At 34.2% G+C, this 13,134-nt stretch overlaps 1 protein-coding gene across 1 annotated transcript in view; it reads right to left on the minus strand.

Moving 5' to 3' along the window:
• Positions 1–13,134, minus strand: part of Themis (thymocyte selection associated) — a 160,226-nt gene that overhangs the window by 113,849 nt on the left and 33,243 nt on the right. Inside the window, exon 2 of the mRNA XM_048354052.1 lies at positions 11,099–11,257. Coding sequence (XP_048210009.1) covers positions 11,099–11,257 — 159 coding nt within the window. The remainder of the gene's footprint in view (positions 1–11,098; positions 11,258–13,134) is intronic.

The following is a 13,134-nucleotide window of genomic DNA, read 5'->3' on the forward strand; positions in this document are numbered from 1 at the left end:
ACCTATCAATCATTATCTCTATTCATGTACAAAGTATTTTCTAGGAATAGTTTGTTAAATTTTCAGAATGATTAAAATATAACCTTCAGTTGGGTTTTAGAGTGACCATTCAACAATATCTTTTTAACTTTTTTTTTTTTTTTGGCCAGTCCTGGGCCTTGGACTCAGGGCCTGAGCACTGTCCCTGGCTTCCTTTTGCTCAAGGCTAGCACTCTGCCACTTGAGCCACAGCGCCACTTCTGGCCGTTTTTCTGTATATGTGGTGCTGGGGAATCGAACCCAGGGCCTCATGTATACGAGGCAAGCTCTCTTGCCACTAGGCCATATCCCCAGCTCCCTTTTTAACTTTATTGTAACAGGAAAAGCTTTGCTAATTAGATATGTAGAAAACTTTTCATTATTGTTCATTTGAATGAATCAAAATTGTTTATTATGCAGTTATGAGATATTCAAGGATTTTCTGTTCTGTTCTGTTTCCATTTCCCTGTTAGTGCTCTATTAGACTTTGTAAGGTTTTCTTATTTTATATTTTGTTAATTTCTAATCTGCTCTTTCCCATGTTTTGCTATTGAGTTTTTCTTCTGTTTTTTTTTTTTTAACCTTTTTTTGGTGCACAGCAAGCTTCATTGTTGATATTTCATTACATTTGTAATCTCAAAATTGTTTCAAATGCAGACATAAACTAGTTTTACTCGAAATGTAACTTTTTCATCTATTTCTACTTTCTTTTGCTGTGTCTTATAAGGTTGGTGTTGAAATTTGATCTGCTGTTTTATAAATAGAAATTGGTACTGGAACAATTTACTAAGTAATTCTTTAACTCCAGGTGTGTAGCAGCAATTTTATGTAATAGAAAATAATAATTTATAATAACAATTTCTGAACTAAAAACAAAAATCTAAGGGCCTACAGTCAGGTTCAAAGCATTACTCTACTAAATCTGTAATGGTCAGTTCTATTATGAGTAAAATAATTTATTGAACCAGCTTTTGATTTTTGGCCATCAAAATGTTGGATTTGGGAAGGTATACTTTAAGTTATTAAAAACATACATTTAGTTTTAATATTGGTAGAACAAGTACTTCTTTGCCATTCTACTTTTAAAAATATCTGCTTATATGGAAACTGTGTATCACTGTGTTAACTTACAATTTAATTCAGATACAATTGATGTATATTTACATTCCTCAGTTTTCTGATTTAAATACGTTTTCTTTTTATTTAATAAAATAAACATTATGAAACGTTAAGTAAAAAAGTGACATAAAAATACAATATGCAATCCTTAAGTATATTATGTGGGAAGTTATGACTATATATCTCTATATATTTTCTGGCTCTATTTACTTATACAAAATATACGACAACATGAAATGAATCAAAGAAGACACCGACAACTCTGCCTGACTCAACCATGTTGCCACACTTTCTTCAGGCCCTTCTAACATTCTAATGGCTTATTTTTACTTAGTGTGTGTGTGTGTGTGTGTGTGTGTGTGTGTGTGTGTGTGTGTGTGTGTGTGTGTTGCTATTACTAGGGTTTGAACTCATCTTCAATGCTCTGATGGTGCCCTACCACTTGGGGCATACCTGACTTTGCTAGTTAATTAGGGATGGAATCTTGCAGACTTTTGTGCCTGTAGTGGCATTTTACCATAATCTTCAGGTTCTCAGCCTCTTGAGGAACTAGGATTACAGTGGTTTAAAATTTTTAGGTTGCCAAAAAGCTAGAACAATATTTTTTAAAACCCATTGATTTTTGTACTTACTTTTAAACAATTTTTATTAGCATAAATGAATTGTACAAATTGACTTCACTGTTATATTTGCAACATGTATGTAGTATAAATATACTTTGGTTAAATTCACCTCAATAAATTGTGTATTTAAAACTCATGAATTTAATCATGTGTAATGTATATTCCAAAAAAAGCAATTAACCATTAACTTAGAGAGTTGGAATACATTGATGAATAGTCAAATCACAGTTTCAATAATGCAGTTGGATTGGTCCCCTTAAGTAGTTCTACTAAAAAGACAAATTGGTAGAGTTAGCATTGAAATCTTCAAAATATATATTGAGATCTTCAAAATCATTTTTACTTCTGAAGCAATGACCTTAGGTGATGCAATTGTAATAATCAGAAGTGCAAATAAATTATTAAACACTTGTTATAGTAAAAATTGCATCAATTACCACATTCAGGATGAATTTAATAAATTATGAAATATATATGAGAAATGTAAAAATTTAAATATTTTTGTAGACTAGTAACAGCCAATTTCTCTGACATAAGTTTTCTATTATGTCACATCATGTTTCGCTAAGTAAAGATGTACATTGTACTAACAAACTGTAAGATGCCAAAATATTAATTCATCCTGTACAGGTCTAATGATGGGATTATAGGGAGCTTTTATTTCTTCTGAGTATTTTATTCTACTCTGTAATTCTCTTCAAATAGATCTTTTATTTGTAAAACTGGGACAAATCAATTCATTTTGCAATTTTAAAGCACATAAATGTTTAAAATAGTTTCTTTCATTCATGATTGCCAAAACTTGGAAGTAATTAAAAGTTTTTCAGGAGGTGAATGGATAGATAATACATGCATACAATTGAATATTACTCAGTGTTAGGGAAAAAAAACTTATCAAGCTACAAAAATCCATGAAAGAGCATTAAATGTACATTAGGAAGAGAAAGAATGCATTCTAAAACAGTTTTATTTTCATATGATTCCAACTTTATGACATTCTGGAAAAAGCAAAACTACAGAGAAAGGAGGAAGTTAGGGATTAGAGAAGAATTTAAAACCCAGTGATTTATGTATGTAAATGTAACTCCTCTGTACATCACCTTGATGATAAAATTAAATTGAAAAAAGAGAGAGACTGGAAAATTCTTAGGGCAGTAAAACTAACTGTATGATATAAAATGCTAAATATATGTCATGAAACATGTACCAAAACCCCAGAATGTATTACACAGACAGTGAATAGCAATGCAAACTATGAACTTGGGGTGTCAGTGTAGATTAATTACTTGTAAAAATGTCTCAAATTAATTATTACAAATATATTCATACTGTAGTAAATGCTGACAGGGAATGTGTAGTTCGTTACATGTGGTTTTGGGGGAGGGGGTCAGAGAATGAGTATGTGGAACTTCTGCTTGCATTCTAATGGAAGAACCTTTAGATCACTGAAATGCCTTTGAGTACAAATAGTACAAAGTGTTCTACAAGCAATAATCAGTAAAGAGTCAAGGTACTGAAGAACAAGTCTAAAAGCAGTGTCATCACTCTCATGATAGAGCTTCTGCAGTGATAATAATCAAGATAACACCATTAGGATATTTTACAAATTTGCACTTTGGAAAAGGAGTACATTAAGAACAAGGAGAAATGAAATAGATCTTAGAAAAATTGATCTAATATATTAATAATATAAAAACTTGTAGAATAATGCTATCTGTGGAATTGCCTATTTAAAAAAATGGTATTTCTGACAGAATTCTGGTATGATGTTAAAATATAGATTGGGAGTAAAAGATCATGTTAACCTAGAATCACAGTCTGTTTGTCTCTAAGATAATACATAAAGTTATTATCCAAAGGCCTATGACTTACAGAAATATACTAATTATGCACTGAAGATAGAAGAAAACTTTACTAAGAGAAGCCAGACTTGTTAATAACTATAAAAACCTGACTTTTTTGCATGTTGATTAATATACATTTTATTTCAGTGTGTACAGAATATCCCTTTATTGCTCAGAAAATATTTTGTGTATTAGACACAGCTGAATTTATTTTGCTTAAATAGGCACAGTAGGAAAGAAGTGCCATAATGAGAAGTTAACCCAGAAAACTTAGAAGAATAAGCTATTCTGTAGATAGTAAGTTATCTAAAAGACAAGGAGCTCCATGGAAGTCTGCCCCAAATTTTATTTTATCATAACACCCAGATGGAAAAGCAGTAACAAATTTTGCCCCATAAGCTTGTGTCTTTTAATAAAAGTTCTTAAAAACAGAAGCTAGAAGTATATCCAACATAATGCTATAAAATATATTTTAATTATTTTTTGCACAACAATTTCCATATAATATTTTAGAAGCTAACAATTTGTTTAAAAAAAGAACTATACTCATAGCATGGATAAAGATTAATGACTTACACAGGTTTAGGCAAGTCACAACAGAGGATCACAAGAGCCCAATAGCTATACCCTTATGATCACATAAGATGATGCTAAGTGAAATGAACTCCATTTTATGAAAATGATTGTTATATGAGAGTTGTAACTACTTTCAACATCCCATGTGTATCTGTAGTTTCTACTTTTGATGATGTTCGTGTATCGCCTTCTTGTGATTGTATCTACACTATCTCTGTAATCTTATCTGAGTGTATGGGAAACAGTGTGTACTGGTATTAGAATTAGGAAATTCAAAGGGAATACCAAAATTGAGAGACAAAGGGTAAAATACGAGAAACAACAACAAAAGCAATACTTGCAAAACTGTTTGGTGTAAGTGAACTGAACACCTCAGGGGGGGACAGGGGAAGGGGGGAGGGGGGTATGAAGGACAAGGTAACAAACAGTACAAGAAATGTATCCAATGCCTAATGTATGAAACTGTAACCTCTCTGTACATCAGTTTTATAATAAAAATTAAAAAAAAAGATTAATGACTTAGTCACGTCAATGAAAGTATAATGGAATCAATGCAATATTATACATATTCTGTTAATTAAGTATATAATTCATTAAATGGAGTAATAGGAAAATGCATTTTGAAAAATATTAATAAATGACAAATTTGACAGCCTGGCCAAAAAAGGAGTATATTTTATAAATTCTGTTCATTTAACTTTTGTCAATTTTATGTGGAAGCACTTCTCTTCTTAATTTAATTTTTTCTAGAAAATAAATTTTCTTATGTAATCAATATTAAATCAAGGAGTTATTTTACATTGATATCAGCAACATTTTGAAACTTCAGTAATCAGTAGGTCATAGCTACTACATTACATGGAAAAATCTACTGGTTGTTTTACTTTGCTAGAAGAGTAATTTTCCAGAAGAACTGCTTGAACCAGGACCATTCTTTCCTTTTTATTTTTCTTTATTTAATTTTTGTTCTAGTTTATTCTTAATACTTCTAAACTTTTCACCTGCTAAGAGAACCATGCAAGTTAATGCTTAATGAATTTAGAGGTAATCTTTTATGTTGTAACAAATGAAAACTTAATGTGGCTTCTAGAAAACTCAAAATTAATGTTTGTAACTTATAACCTGTTTATTGAACAGTGCTAGCATAGATGTAACAAGACTGTAGATGAGTTGCTCACCTCTCTAGCTCTATTGCTTCATCCATAAAATGCAAATTAAATCCAGAACCTATGAGTACATAAAATACTTCTGTTTTAGGTATTCAGATCAGTGTCTGACACATTGTCAGGACCTTCATATTGTTTCTGATTTAATGGAAGACTGTAATGCAATAGAAGATATTCCATCTCTAAGCTTTACTTTGACATTTCCTACCTACCTACAACCTTCAGAAACAAAATTTCTATACAGTAATATAATTCATAGAGTTGATCTGAAAACGTAGAGAAAATTTTCTTCAGTCTAGCTGTGTAATGTTAACAGTAGTCTTATAGATATATGTACAGCCTTCTTCTTACATGTAGTTTAGAGATAAAATGTAAACTTGCAGATTTGCGGCGGGTGGGTGGGTGGTGGGATTCTGTGTTCATCATAAAGACAAGCATTTTATTATAGGACATTTCTCATGATTAAATTGGAGACATTTATTATTCATGCTTCATAACATTGCAAAGGAAGAATAAATCCAAGAGGTAATCTAGAAATTTGGATCTTCACTATAAATAAAAAATTATGTGATTTACCAATCTATGGAAAAAATGCAATCAACTACTAAGTATCAAGATATATTTTACTCTGTTTGGCAAGAACAGCATGTATTCTTGCTCATAAAAAAAAAAAACAAACCTCTACTGAGAGAGCTGTCTCCTAAAAGAACAAATTGTGCTTCTAAGACAGTTTGTTTATTCCTGTAGAGAAATGAAATGATAGCTTTTTATTTCTTTTAATGTATTTGAACATATTTTGAAATGACAAAATAGAGACATATGGAAGCATAACATTTTATAGGATGCAGCAATGGAAGTGCAGTTCCACATTTATATTTCAGTATTTAAAAAAATAGGTTGTACTGTGTTCTGTAAAAGTGTTTTCCCCCTTAAATCTCTAAAAACATTCCCTTTTTGACTTTTACTTGAGTTTGAATTTTTTGGAGCTGTCTCTACAGACCAATTATTGGATAGAGGTGAGTATCTTTTTTTTACTTGATTTCCTTTATTTCCCAGGTTTCATCAAAACCTTTGTTACTATATGAAATTGGAAATCTATGCACTTAAATATGTAAAGGTGAATGGTGTCAGCAAAGTGATGAAGAAAAGACCTATACCAAATGTTCACCATACCCATGTATGGAAAAAGCCCAGATGTCTTAAATGGACCGAGAAAATGTGATATGAATGATATATATATACACATATATATATAATATAATTTTTACCTATTTATCAGGAACAATAATATTGTGTCTTTGTAGGAAGCTTTATGGACCTGGAAAAATGTTAAGTGATTTCAAACTCAGAGAGACAAAGGACACATGTTTTTTCTCATATGAGGAAGTTAGATCTAAATCATAAACATACATGAAAATATGTATAAAGTTTTATGCACATGTGTATATACACAAACATATTGACTAAAGAATAGTATAGGCAGGGGAGAAATGAATTGATATAACTTGTTTGAACAATGAACTTACAATTTAACAAAATGAATACCAGGAAGCTGAAATGTGTTGTTAGTATGGGAAGGAATACAAGGGGATGAAGGGCCAATGAATGGTGAAAGGAAAGATGGAGGAATGTACCCATAATATGTAATTTGCCTGTGTGAAAATGGAACCAGGTAAGCTCAGGGGGTGGAGGTTGAGAATGACAAGGTGCGAGGGGAGATGACAGAGGTGACAGTGGTCAAAATGCATTGTATTGATAATCTGACATGTTGAATTGGGGGGAAAAGGCCTCTAGAAATTGTCTCCTAAATAAAAGCAATGAGAGAAATAAGCGTAGGATTTTTTTTTCAGAATTCTAGAAATTAACCAAAGATTTGGAACTATTTGGGGAAATTTATTAAAGGTGCTGGATATTGGGAAGGACAAGCAAATGCTGTGGCATTTTTTTTCTTGTTCTATTCCCTTTCTTCTCTCTGTTGCTTCTTCTAGTATGGAAACTAGAAGCTTGAAACCAGTGGAGCAGGGAAGAAAGAGGGCGAGGCTGCCTCACGCCTGGTCTCTGAAAATCACTATTATTTAGCATGGAAGGTGGGTCCCTGAACAGACATACTGACATGGCTAGCTTTATTTAATTTAATTTGTAACCTATCCAGTAGGGAAACCTATCTTCTCAGAACATTTGTCACAAACGATGGTAAGTTTTATTGCTTATGGGTTGCCTGCAGTGGGTGAGGAAAAAGCAATAAGATAACCTCAACGTTTATACAGGAACTGGGAAGTGAGATGTCTATACGGATATTGAAAAGTTCTTATGTTTTTCTTTAGATGATAGGATACCACATACTTGTGTACATCCATTTACACACACACACACAAACACACACACAGGGCTACGTGCATTACCAACAGAAATGGGAGAAAATTGTCAATTTTCACTGTTTGAGGTTAAAAAAAATAAAGACTAGGTCAATGTTTCCAACTGCTTGACTAAACAGTGAAGGCTTGCTTCAAAACAAACACAAAGCATGGAGACTTCTTTGTTTCACTTGTGTTGGATAAATAAATAAATAAATAAATACTCTCAGTCTAAGTATTGGGCATCCTTTAAGCTAACAGAATAGAGACATCAGTGGCCACAAATGGACATTATGTGGATTTTGCAGATTAATTTAAAAAAGCTACTATTTAGCAAGTAATAAGACATGCTGAAGATGGAGAACACAATATTTACACTATGTATATTCAATTTTTGAAAGATGAGGCACAGAATGGGAGATCTCTTCCAGATATACCTCTGGCCTAAGATCCAGAATATACAAAACGCTCAAGAAACTAAACTTTCAAAGAACCAGTAACCCAATTAATCAAAGCAAAAGAAGGGAGAAAGGAAGGGAGGGAGGGAAGGAAGGAGGAAGAGAAAAAGAAAGATGAGGAGGAAGAGAGGGAAAGAAAACACCCATTATTCCAAAATTTTTCAGTATTCTAACAGAATATTTATTATGTACATCTTGTCTAAACACCAAAAGGATTATATCAATAAAGGAGTCTGAGCTTCAACCTTCGGCAATCTTACTATCTGTTAGATAGATGGCACTAGTCAAACAAGCACACAAAATGCTTCAGTTACTTGCAAAATGCAATAAATGTGTTAATTAAGGCATGATAAACTACAGTGATTCAAAAAAAGGAGTTGTTAAATGAATTAGAATACTTAGGAAAGACTTGTTTGGCAGCACTATTTCTCACCATTGACTGTTCATTACTATCACCTGGGAGCTTTAAGAAACCTTGATGCCTAGACATCACCCCAACCAAATAAATCAGAATATTATGCACAAGTGGCCTCAAAGCATTAAGATTTTGTGAATGTCCCAGAGGTGACTTGATTGTGATTGTAATCTGTAGCCAAGTTTGAGAACTATTGTTATAGAAGACTGGATAAAAAAGCATAATTAGATTTGACAACAGGCAAAACTTCCATTAAAAGGGAAGCATATTGGCTGGGAATATGGCCTAGTGGCTAGAGTGCTTGCCCCGTATACATGAGGCCCTGGGTTCGATTGCCCAGCATCACATATACAGAAAATGGCCAGAAGTGGCTCTGTGGCTCAAGTGGCAGAGTGCTAGCCTCGAGTAAAAAGAAGCCAGGGACAGTGCTCAGGCCGTGAGTCCAAGGCCCAGGACTGGCCAAAAAAAAAAAAAAAAAAAAAAGGGAAGCATATTAGAGCACTTGAAAGAATCTTCTACACACACCGAGTTTATTCTCATTGTAAAACTTCATCTCAATTACAGTATTCTCTGGAAACTTTTCCTTCCTCCTCTAAATGTTACCATAAAGTCTTAATAATTAATAAAATTAATACATTTATAGACTCATAACAAGCACTTGAAATTTATCTCAACACAAGTTCTCCCAATAACATTAGGAGATACAGATAGCATTATTATTTCATTTTATGCAAGGAAGGCAAATAACTTGCCTAGGTTACACAACTAAGAACTGGCAGGCTTGAGAATGAAATCCAACTTCTCAGCTGTGTGTCCTAACACATGACTCACCACAGTTTGAAATTTCTTGTGAAGCTTCCCATAGAAGCCAGATTATAACTGAAACAATACATTGCAATGCTTCTCTATTCATATACCCACTCAATAATCAACTATTGAGAACTTGTCTGCACCAGAAAACTTTTAGGGACTACAAATATGAAGTTGTACGACAAATCAACCAATAAAGAGTTTTAGCCTAGAGCAGAAATCAAACAGTTAGAGCTGATACCATCACAGCCATAGTGCCATGTACTTTCTATGTCATGTGCTTTCGTATTATAACATTTAGAGGGGAGTAGCTGTGATAGCCTTTCTGGCTGAAAAGCCTAATATATTATCTGGAACATCATCGAACATATGCCAAACTCTGCTTTAGAGGAAAAGACGAGCAGATCACCAGTCCAGGGCCAGTGAGTTGTGGTGCCCCATATACCATGGGAATATACAAAAACAAAAACAACCAAACCTTAAACAGATTCAAGGTAGGGTGATGCTTTCTAGAAAGAAGGATGTAGGAGCTAATTTTGGAAGGCTGAGTATAGTTAACCAGACAAAGAAAATATATCAAACTTTATGAATCACATAGGAAAAAAAAATATATAATACCAAGGATACCCAAATCAGTTCCACTGACATCAGGAGTAAAACCATGGGGAAGAAAGACAAAAGAAAATGGCATAATTTCACATGGTACATTGTACATAACAACAATAATAATAAACCACTTATTTTCATAACTCGGAATTCATTTTGCTTAGCATCATCTTATATGTTCATATGTGCATAACTATTGAGCTATTGTGATCTTCTGCTAGGACCATCCCAGATGTGTACTAATTATTACCAATGAGGGAACCGTAGAGGCTGGCTCTCTTCACTTAGATACAAAATAAATGTTAATTGAATATAAGAATTATTAAGGAAATGAGGCCTAAAAAAGAATCATACAGGAAAGCTAAGCCATGATCCATGGAGCTAACTTAATGTCCACAAGAATACAGGGTATATAAGTTTAACTGATGCAAATTAGTTCTGGTTCTGTGTATCTTTTTTGTGCCAGTCCTGTGGTGTGAATCCAAGGCCTAAGTGCTGTCCCTGAGCGTTTTTGCTCAAGGCTAGCACTCTACCACTTGAGTACAGCTCTACTTCCTGCATTTTTTTGGTAGTTTATTGGAGATATGGGCTGACTTCAAACCCAAATCCTCAGATCTCAGCCTCCTGAGTACGAAGGTTATAGGCGTTATCCACCAGTGTCCAACAGTTCTATATATCTTAAACTACTAAAATATAATAAAACATAATTTACAAATAAATAATAAAAATGTGGGAAATATTTTCCTACTAGTAGTTCTAAAATGGATTTATCTATAAGAATTCTGTAATTTTTTTCTACTTATTTCTCTAGACCAGGAAGAAAAAAAGTTATTAGCAAGGTGAACTCCTGAAAAGACAGCACTCAGGAGATAGAGAGGTAGAGGTAGAAGGATCTAGATCAATTCACATCTAGTTCTAGATCAGTCTGAATCACATAGGAGTCTGAGGTCAGCCTTGAATAAACAGTGAGACCTCATTTTAAAAAAAAGAACCACCACACCACAACAACAAAAATCCCTAGCACTTGTTTATTGTTTCTGGTTGTATAGATGGATGTGATTACTAGCAACACTGTTTTACAAATGAAAATTGGTCACAATGTACTATACCTGGAAAATTCATAGGCAGTTCAAAGGTTTTGGGGGAGTGGTCATGTCCAATAGTCTCACAAATTTCAGCTAAGATCTTCTTAATTTTGAGACCAGTGATTTTGATCACTTCACCAGTTGATAAACAGCATTCATTGCCAAACATCTCATAAATTGAGCCTGGAATAAAAGAAAATTGAAAAAGAGCTTTTTAAAAAAAGAATGATACAATGAAAAACAAAATGGAGTTAAAGTCTGGTGAAAGGTTTTTACTTAGTTCCCCTAGTACCTAATCTACTAAGCAAGTATACATTTAATCACACCTTCCAAGATGCATACCATGTATTCAGAAACATTAGATTTTTACTTCCATTACTGGGTAAAGTATAAGTGATTGTATTTTTGTATTATTACAACTTAAACTTATATCTCCTTAGCAACTAGCTCATCTGTCCAAGGACAAACTACAAACATGTCTTCCACTGCTGGAATTTATGATGTGCTTTTGCTGGGCCAGAGAATTAAACTCATGAGTCAACAATGATCTAAGTAAATACTGCACAAAAGGGTTTTAGTACAATCCAAGCTTCAAAGACACAGGTTTACATACCAGGATTTATATGAGGAGCATCATATTTACCCAGTATATGTGGTCTGTTCCTTACTATGAAATAAGAATTTTGCTCATTTTTACTGTTGTCCTTCTATAAGCTGTAACAGCTCTCCATACCTTCATGGCAATAGGTGGCAGACCAGCCCAGAAAAACAAAAGAGCTTTATCGTAGTTAAGAATTTCCATCTCCACTCAGACAAGCCATGTATGTGCACAGCCTTCTATCCTAGATGCCAATGTTCTGCTTGATATCATTTATTTTCCTTTTTTTGTCCCCTGTGGGAAGGCTAATACATAGTGAAATAATTAGAAAGTAAATAATAAGAAAGAAGAGAGGTAATAGTGCTGGACATTTCTACTGCTGATAAGGGAATTGATGGTGGATGCCAATGACCCATGCCTCTAATCCTAGCTACTCAGCAGGTGGAGATATGTGGATCAGAGTTCAAAGCGAGCCTGGGCAGAAAAGTCTCCATGAGACTCTTATCTCCAATCAACCACTCAAAAACTAAGGGTGGTACCGTGGCTCAAGTGTCAGAGCCTTTGGCACAAAGCAGTTCAGGGACAGTGTCCAGGTTTTGAGTTTAAGTCCCACAACCAACAAGAATGAAAGGAAGGAAGGAAGGAAGGAAGGAAGGGAGGGAGGGAGGGAGGGAGGGAGGGAGGGAGGGAGGGAGGGAAGGAAGGAAGGAAGGAAGGAAGGAAGGAAGGAAGGAAGGAAGGAAGGAAGGAAGGAAGGAAGGAAGGAACTCTCAATACATATGCAAAACCATCCCAAGTTGTAAGAAACTTCAAAGTTAGAGAACATACATTTCCATTTTTGGAAAGCCAGGAACATACCAATTTAATACAAGGTCATTTATACAGTAGACATCCACTGCCCAACGTGCAGTGCACTGTTTCATCCGGGAGCTTGTTAGTGTCTTGGCTAGCCCCCAGGTCTGCTGACTCAGAACCTGCACTGTTAACAAGGTCCCCAGATGATTTGTAAGTATATCAAAGGTTTATAAAGCACTGGTCTAGGCAATACATTTATAATTGAAATAGTCTGTTTGAGATTGTTGTCAAACTAACCACAGAGAAAGCCAGCTGTCACTGGTGTGGGGAATAGGGAAAGGATATGGTTTGGAGAGACATGGCATCATAAGAGTTTTCTGATCACATGAAGGAAAATATAATTTAACCCAGACCATTTCAATTGATGTTTATTGGGCTTAATTTCAATGCAATGAATGTCCAATTATAGATGTGATGTAGACCCCACAGTCTGACTTGGGAGTCCATCTTTCTTAAAAAGCTTTAATTGTAATTGAAAATGACAAGATAAAGGCCAGGATTGGTGGCACACACCTGTAATCCCAGTTCCTTGGGAAATGAGGATTGGCAGGATCACAACTGAGAGCCAGGTAGGGCAAAAAATAGTAAGCAAGGCTACGAAAATAAA

Source organism: Perognathus longimembris, chromosome 9 (assembly GCF_023159225.1).
Source record: "Perognathus longimembris pacificus isolate PPM17 chromosome 9, ASM2315922v1, whole genome shotgun sequence".
NCBI lineage: Eukaryota > Metazoa > Chordata > Mammalia > Rodentia > Heteromyidae > Perognathus > Perognathus longimembris.